Raw genomic sequence first — 8,991 nt, forward strand, 5'->3', positions numbered from 1 at the left:
GGGGACGAACAGGTTTTCAAAGAGGCTGATTAATTGGTCCACGTGCGGTGGAACCCTCCCTCTGATCCCCTGATGCCGAACTTTATTTTATTTTTTCTAGTCTTAGAAACTCCATTAGTCCGGAGAGCCAATTGAGGCCTTGGGTAGCGCTGCCGACCTTCGTCCAAGCAGAAGTCTTAGCCGGGCAATAAGGGAGGCGATGGCCAGGGCATCAGCCCCTCTCCCCTCAAAGAGCTCTGGACGCTCCAATACCCAGGAGACTGCCACTGAAGGGCATGGCTCCATCTTCACCCCTATCAGCTTGAATGTCACCTCGAAGGAGGTGGTCCAGAAGCGGATGAGGTTGGGGCAGGACCAGAACATGTGGCTGCGTTCTGTATCCCCATGTACCTGAACTTGGTTTGGGTCAGTTTGAACGGCAGCATCCCCAGCCGTTTCTCTTCCTGTCTAACTTAAAACCTTTTACTCTTCCGGAGTCAGCGGACTGTTGGTCAGTATTTAAAAACTCTGCGACCGGCCTGAACGAGTACGCCACTACAGTAACTGACTTCATTAGTTCGTGTGCAGAAGACTATGTGCCAAAAAAGCGAAACCCTGGATGAACAGGGATATCCACTGCTTGCTGAAGTCTAGGTCTCAGACGTTCATGTCAGGCGACCCTGACCTGTACAAGAAAGCCAGATATGATCTTAGGAGATCAATCAAAGATGCCAAAAGACAGTACCGGACCAAGCTCAAGTCCCAGGCTAGCCACACGGACCCCCGCCAACTATGGCAAGGTCTGCAAGACATAACGGGCTACAAGATGAAGGCATGTAAAATCGCTGGCTCCAACGCACCCCTCCCCGATGAGCCCAACGCATTCTATGCCCGCTTTGAGCAAATCTTCGACGAGAGCACACCCTCCACCCCAGAAGCCTCGGATGAACTTGTATCGGAGGTCACCATTGCAGATGTCAAAACAGCCTTCGCAAAGGTCACCCCACGCGAAGCCACTGACCCGGATGGGGTACCCGGACGAGCATTCAGGTCTTGAGCGAATCAACTGGCGGGGGTATTTGCAGACATCTTCAACCTCTCTTTATGAGGTCCCTATCTGCTTCAAGAAGATGACCATCATCCCTGTACCAAGAAAATCCAAGCAGCGTGCCTTAATGACTATCGTCCAGTGGCTCTGACATCCATCATTATGAAGTGCTTCGAAAGGTTAGTCATGGCACGAATCAACTCCAGCCTCCCGATTGCCTTGATCCACTGCAGTTCGCCTACTGCTGCAACAGGTCCACAGCAGACACCATCTCCATGCCCCTGCTCTCTACCCTGGAACACCTCGATAACAAAGACACCCATGTAGTATTCATTGACTACAGCTCAGCCTTCAACACCATTATTCCTACCAAACTCATCTCCAAACTCCGTGGACCTCGGCTCCTCCATCTGCGACTGGGTCCTGAACTTCCAAACCCACAGGCCACAATCAGTAAGGATAGGCAACAACACCTCCATGATCATTCACAACACTGGTGCCCCACAAGGCTGTGTCCTCAGCCCCCTACTATACTCCTTATACACCTTTGACTGACTGTGTGGCCAAATTCCTCTCGAACTCGATTTTCAAATTTGCTGATGACACCACCATAGTGGGTCGGATCTCAAACAATGACGAGACAGAGTACAGGAATGAGATAGAGAATCTGGTGAACTGGTGCGACAATAATCTCTCCCTCAACGTCAACAAAACAAAGGAGATTGTCATTGGCTTCAGGAAGCGTAGTGGAGAACATGCCGCTGTCTATACCAATGGGAACAAAGTAGAAAGAGTAGAGCTTCAAGTTTTTAGGTATCCAGATCACCAACAACCTGTTCTGGTCCCCCCCCCATGCTGACACTATAGTTAAGAAAGCCCACCAACTTTCTCAGAAGACTAAGGAAATTTGGCATGTCAGCTACGACTCACCAACTTTTACAGATGCACCACAGAAAGCATTCTTTCTAGTTGTATCACAGCTTAGTACGGATCCTGCTCTGCCTAAGACCGCAAGAAACTAGAAAAGGTTGTGAATGTAGCCCAATCCATCACGCAAACCAGCCTCCCATCCATTGACTCGGTCTACAATTCCCACTGCCTCAAAAAGGCAGCCAGCATAAGTAAGGACCCCACGCACCTCGGACATACTCTCTTCCATCTTCTTCTGTCAGGAAAAAGGTACAAAGGTTTGAGGTCACGTACCAACCAACTCAAGAACAGCTTCTTCCCTGCCGCCATCAGACTTTTGAATGGACTTACCTCGTATTAAGTTGATCTTTTCTCTACACCCTAACATTACATTCTGAAGTTTCTCCTTCCTTCCCTATGTACGGTATGCATTGTCTGTATAGCATGCAAGAAACAATACTTTTCACTGTATACTAATACATGTGACAATAGTCAATACCCCTCTATTCATGTATTTGTCAAGACGCACGTTAAACATCCCTATCATACCTGCTTCCACCACCTACTCTCGCAACAAGTTCCAAGCACACACTACCCTCTATGTAAAAAAACTTCCCTCACAGATAAGTGGCAGAAGGTGGCAGAGGGAACACGAGGAAATACTTTTTTACGTAGTGGGAGTCCGGAATTCGCTGTCCGAGTTGGTGGTGGAGGTAGAGACCCTAAACTTAAAGTACCTGGATCTGCACCTTAAGTGCTCTAAGCTACAGCGCCATGGACCTGGTGCAGAAAGGTGGGATTACAAAGGGCACTTCAGGCCGGCATGGACAGGATGGGCAGAATGGCCTCCGTCTGTGCTGTAACTTTTCTATGATTCTATATCCTCTAACTTTGCTCCTCGCACCTTAAACTTATGTCCTCTGGTAATTGACTCTTCCACCCTGGGAAAAAGCTTCTGAGTATCCACGCCTCTCGTCATTTTGTAGACTTCTGTCAGGTTGCCCCTCAACCTCCATCGTTCCAGTGAGAACAAACCAAGATTATCCAACCTCTTCTCATAGCTAATGCCCTAGATACCAGGCACTATCCTGGTAAACCTCTTCTGTATCCTCTCTAAAGCCTCCAGATCCCTCTGGTAGTGTGGTGACCAGAATTGAACACTAAACTCCAAGTGTGACCTAAGGTTTGACACAGCGGCAGCATGACTTGCCAATTTTTAAACTCAATGCCCCGACCGATGAAGGCAAGCATGCCGTATGCCTTCTTGACCAACCTCTCCACCCGTGTTGCCATTTTCCTGTGAACCTGTACACCCAGATCCCTCTGCCTGTCAATATTCTTCAAGGTTCTGCCATATACTGTATATTTCCCACCTGTATTAGACCTTCCAAAATGCATTACCTCACATTTATCCGGATTAAACTCCATCTGCCATTTCTCCGCCCAAGTCTCTAACTGATCTAAATCCTGCTATATCCTGACATCGCTATCCGCAATTCCACCAACCTTTGTATCGTCCGCAAACTTACTAATCAGACCAGCAACGGCGACCACGAGCACCCTGCCTGTGCAGCTGGAAATATTCAGAGCTGGTGCTGTTCATCTGTACGCGTGACATGGTAGCGGCTTCTTTCCTAATGCACTCTGACCTCATCTTGTCATGCAACTCAACTCCTGTTCCTTCAACACTACCCAGCATCCCCCTCCCCCAACATCCTTAATGGTCTCTCTCTTCAGGTGCTGTTCCTCTTTCCATTATGTCTCTCATCATCAGGGCAGCACGGCGGCATAGTGGTTAGTACTGCTGTCTCACAGCACCGAGTTCCCAGGTCCGATCCCGGCTTTGGGTCACTGTCCATGTGGAGTTTCCACATTCTCCGTGTCTGCGTGGGTTTCACCCCCACAACCCAAAGATGAGCAGGCTAGGTGGATTGGCCACGCTAAATTGCCCGTTTATTGGGAAAAAATAATTGAGTCCCCTAAATTTGTTTTTAAATGCCACCCATCATCACCCTATCCTCAGAAAAAAAAATCCTTGACCCCACTAGCCCTGCAAACTATCGGCCTTTCCTCTCAAGTCTTTAAACGTGTTGACTGCTCCCAAATCCATTTCCATTTTTCCAGGTATTCCATATTTGAATCCCACCAATCAGGTTCCTGCCCCTTCCAGATTGCCAAACTGGCTTTTATCAAAGTCACAAATGATGTATGATTATGGCGATGGCAAACTATCCTTTCTCATGCTTCTCGACCTATCACCATCCTTTTTTTTTTTTTAAATTCATTTACGGGATGTGGGCATCGTTGGTTAGGCCAGCATTTATTGCCCAGTCCTAGCTGCCCTTCAGAAGGTGGTGGTGAGTTGCATTCTTGAAGCGCCGCTGTCCTCGAGGTGTAGGTACACCCACTGTGCTATTAGGGAGGGGGTTCCAGGATTTTGCCCCAGCGACAGCGAAGGAACAGAGATATATTTTCAAGTCAGGATGGTGGGTGACTTGGAGGGGAACCTCCAGATGCTGGGGCTCCCAAGTATCTGCTGCTCTTGGCCTTCTGAGTGGTAGTGGTCTTGGGTTTGGATGGTGCTTGTCAAAGGAACCTTGGAGAGTTACTGCATTGCATCTTGTACATGGTACACACGGCTGCCATTGTTCTTCAGTGGTGGAGGGTTTGAGGAAGGGGGAGCAATCAAGCGGACTGCTTTGTCCTGGATAGTAATACTAATAATAATAACTTGTCACAAGTAGGCTTCAATGAAGTTACTGTGAAAAACCCCTAGTCGTCACATTCCGGCGCCTGTTCGGTGAGGCCGGTACGGGAATTAAACCTGCACTGCTGGCATTGTTCTGCATTACAAGCCAGCTGTTTAATCCACTGTGCTAAACCAACCCCTCGAAGGTGTTGAGCTTCTGGAGTGTTGTTGGAACTCATCCAAGCAAATGGAGAGTATTCCATTACACTCCTAACTTGTGCCTTGTAGATGGTGGACAGGCTTTTGGGTGGGGAGGGGGTAAGAAGTAGAGTTACTCGCTGTAGGATTCCTAGCCTTTGACCTGTCCTGGTAGCCACAGTGTTAATATAGCTGGTCCAGTTCAGTTTCTGATCAATGGTAATCCCCAGGATGTTGATTGTGGGGGTTTCAGCAATGGTAATGCCATGGAATGTCAAAGGGCAGAGGTTAGATCCTCTCTTGCAGGAGAGAGCCTGGCATTTGTGAGACGCAAATGTAACTTGCCACTTGTCAGCCCAAGCCTGGATATTGTCCAGGTTTTGCTGCATTTGGACATGGACTGCTCCGGTATCTGAGGAGTCACAAATAGTGCTGAACATTGTGCAGTCAGTCATCCGCAAACATTCCCACTTCTGATCTTATGATGGAAGGGAAGTCATTGATGAAGCAGCTGAAGATGGTTGGGCCTAGGACACTACCCTGAGGAACTCCTGCAGTGATGTCCTGGAGCTGAGATGATTGACCTCCAACCACCACAACCATGTTCCTTTGTGCATGGTATGATTCCAACCTACGGAGAGTTTTCACCCCGATTCCCATTGACTCCATATTTGCTAGGGCTCCTTGATGCTATACTGTAGTCAAATGCTGCCTTGATGTCAAGGGCAGTCACAATCACCTCTCCTCTGTCGTTCAGCTTTTTTGCCCATGTTTGAACCAAGGATGTAATGAAGTCAGAAGCTGAGTGACCCTGGCGGAACCCAAACTAAGTGTCCATGACAGGTTATTGCTGAGTAAGTGCTGCTTGATAGCACTGTTGGTGACTCCTTCCATCACTTTGCTGATGATGGAGAGCAGACCGACAGGGCAGTAATTGGCTGGGTTGGATTTGTCCTATTTCCTGTGCACAGGACATACCTGGGCAATTTTCTCTCATTGCTGGGTAGATGCCAGTGTTGCAGCTGTACTGGAACAGCTTGGCTAGGGGTGTGGCCAGTTCTGGAGCACAAGTCTTCAGCACTATTGCTGGGATATTGTCAGGGCCCATAGCTTTTGCAGTATCCAGTGCCTTTGGCCGTTTCTTGATATCACGTGTGGAGTGAATAGTATTGGCTGAAGACTGACACCTGTGATGCTGTGGACCTCCGGAGGAGACCGAGATGGATCATCCACTCAGCACTTCTGGCTGAAGATTGTTGCGAATGACTTTTGTACATATTGTTGGGCTCCTCCATCATGGAGGTTGGGGATATTTGTAGAGCCTCCTCCTCCAGTGAGATGTTTAATTGTCCACTTCCATTCATGGCAGGATGAGGCAGGACTACAAAGCTTAGGTCTGATGTGCTTGTTGTGCAATCGCTTAGCTCTGCCTAATACTTGCTGCTTATGCTGGTTGGCACACAAGTTGTAGTTTCATTGGGTCGACACCTCATTTTTCAGTATGCCTGATATTGCTCCCGACAAGCTCTCCAGCACTCTTCATTGAACCCGGGTTCGTGGCACGTCCTTAGCACTGCTGCCTCACAGCGCCAGTGACCCGGGTTCAATTCAGACTTAAGGTGACTGTGTGAAGTTTGCACTTTCTCCCCGTCAGCGTGGGTTTCCTCCCACAGTTCAAAGATGTGCAGGTTAGGTGGATTGGCTATGCCAAATTGCTCTTAGGTGGGGTTCCGGGGATAGGATGGGAGATTGGGTCTAGGTAGGTGCTCTCTCAGAGCGCGGATGCAGACTCAATAGGACAAATGGCCTCCTTCTGAACTGTAGGGATTCTATGATTCTATGTTCCTCTGGCTTGGTGGTAATGAGAGAGTAGGGGATAATCCAGGCCATAGGATACAGATTGTGGTTGAATACAATTCTGCTGATGGCCCACAGTGCCTCATGGATGCCCAATCTTGAGTTGCTAGATCTAGTCAAACTCTGTCCCACAGTGGTAGTACCACACAACAGGATGGAGGTATCCTTTGTGTGAAGACGGGACTTTGTCTCCACAAGGACTGTGCAGTGGTCATTTCTACTGATACTTCATGGCCAGATGCATCTGCAGCAGGCAGGTTATGAAATGAGATCAAGTATGTTTTTCTCTCTTATTCGTTCCCTCACCACCTGCTGCAGTCCCAGTCTAGCAACTAAGTCCTTTAGGACCCAGCCTGTCCAGTCTGTGGTGGTACTACCGAGCCACTCTAGGTGATGGACATTCAAGTCCCCCACCCAGAGCATATTCTGCTCCCTTGCCAACCTTAGTGCTGCTTCAAAGTGTGTGTTCAACAACACTTCTCCGCTGTCTTTCGCGTGAGTGCTTGCAGCTGCTTCCATTCTTATCTAATCATAGCCAGAATATCAGTTGTAATGGTCTCTCTTCCTGTTCCTGAACCACGACATCTAATGTACCTCCTTCCCCCTCAGGATCAGTGTCTGGCCCTGCCATATCTAATTTATACAGTGCCTCAGAAACATCATGTGAAAACTAATCTTGTGCTACAGATGTAGAGTTGCTGAGTTGTCATACTGCTTATCCAATATTGGACGAGCAGGTGTTTCCTCCAATTAAATGGTGGAAAGAATTAAACCCTGGTTTTTGGTCTTCACTCCAAAACTCCATTCCCTCGCTGTGACTCCAGCCTCACCTTGGCAATAGCCTGAAACCCAGAACAGCAAGTTCGCAATCTTGTTGTCAGATAATGCCGGGCCTCCTCCCCGGGCCCTCCAGCCACCAGGCCCGGGATATCTATTTACCTGTTGAACAGCAGCGTGGAAAGGGTGAGCAGCACAATTATGAAGCAGAAGACAGGATATTGACGACCGATGTCCCGGACCAGGTGAAACCTGAGCCTCAGCCCCAGCTCCTGGAGCGCCCTCCGCACCGACACCATTTTCACCTCCTCCCAGGCCTCGGCTCATCAGCGCCGCCGCATCGCTCCCTCACCCGGCAACACCGGCCGCCGACAGCGGCGCAGCCGTCGCCCCTGCGTCAGGCTCCAGCCAAAGGCCAGACCCGCTCCCGGTTCGTCTCCTGCTGGCGATTTTTCGCCCCTAACAGGTTCTCAATGGAACAACTTTCACTGGGTTGCTTCGACCGTCTGTAAAATCCCAATAGGACTGAGCCCGCCCCCGCTCAGCTCAGCCCCGCCCCCGCTCAGCTCAGCCCCGCCCCCTCTCAGCTCAGCCCCGCCCCCTCTCAGCTCAGCCCCGCCCCCGCTCAGCTCAGCGCCGCCCCCACTCAGCTCAGCCCCGCCCCCGCTCAGCTCAGACCCGCCCCCACTCAGCTCAGACCCGCCCCCACTCAGCTCAGACCCGCCCCCACTCAGCTCAGACCCGCCCCCACTCAGCTCAGACCCGCCCCCACTCAGCTCAGCCCCGCCCCCACTCAGCTCAGACCCGCCCCCGCTCAGCTCAGCCCCGCCCCCGCTCAGCTCAGACCCGCCCCCACTCAGCTCCGCCCCCGCTCAGCTCCGCCCCGCCCCCGCCCCCGCTCAGCTCCGCCCCGCCCCCGCCCCCGCTCAGCTCCGCCCCGCCCCCGCCCCCGCTCAGCCCCGCCCCCGCTCAGCTCAGCCCCGCCCCCACTCAGCTCCGCCCCGCCCCCACTCAGCTCCGCCCCCGCTCAGCTCCGCCCCCACTCAGCTCAGCCCCGCCCCACTCAGCTCAGCCCCGCCCCCACTCAGCTCAGCCCCGCCCAAACTCAGCTCAGCCCCGCCCCCACTCAGCTCAGCTCCGCCCCCGCTCAGCTCAGACCCCGCTCAGCTCCGCCCCCACTCAGCTCAGACCCGCCCCCGCTCAGCTCCGCCCCCACTCAGATCAGACCCGCCCCCACTCAGCTCAGACCCGCCCCCGCTCAGCTCAGACCCGCCCCCACTCAGCTCCACCCCGCCCCCGCTCAGCTACGCCGCGCCCCCACTCAGCTCCACCCCCACTCAGCTCCACCCCGCCCCCGCTCAGCTACGCCCCCACTCAGCTCAGACCCGCCCCCACTCAGCTCCACCCCCACTCAGCTCAGACCCGCCCCCACACAGCTCCACCCCGCCCCCACTCAGCTCAGCTCCGCTCCCACTCAGCTCAGACCCGCCCCCACACAGCTCCACCCCGCCCCCACTCAGCTCAGACCCGCCCC

The 8,991-nt window shown here is 52.1% G+C and overlaps 1 protein-coding gene across 1 annotated transcript in view; it reads right to left on the minus strand.

Moving 5' to 3' along the window:
• Positions 1-7,989, minus strand: part of LOC140419371 (sorting nexin-14-like) — a 40,598-nt gene extending 32,609 nt beyond the window's left edge. Inside the window, exon 1 of the mRNA XM_072503268.1 lies at positions 7,620-7,989. Within this exon, the coding sequence (XP_072359369.1) occupies positions 7,620-7,756 (137 nt within the window). The 5' untranslated portion in view covers positions 7,757-7,989. The remainder of the gene's footprint in view (positions 1-7,619) is intronic.
• Between the last annotated feature and the right edge of the window lie 1,002 nt (positions 7,990-8,991).

Source organism: Scyliorhinus torazame, chromosome 1 (assembly GCF_047496885.1).
Source record: "Scyliorhinus torazame isolate Kashiwa2021f chromosome 1, sScyTor2.1, whole genome shotgun sequence".
NCBI lineage: Eukaryota > Metazoa > Chordata > Chondrichthyes > Carcharhiniformes > Scyliorhinidae > Scyliorhinus > Scyliorhinus torazame.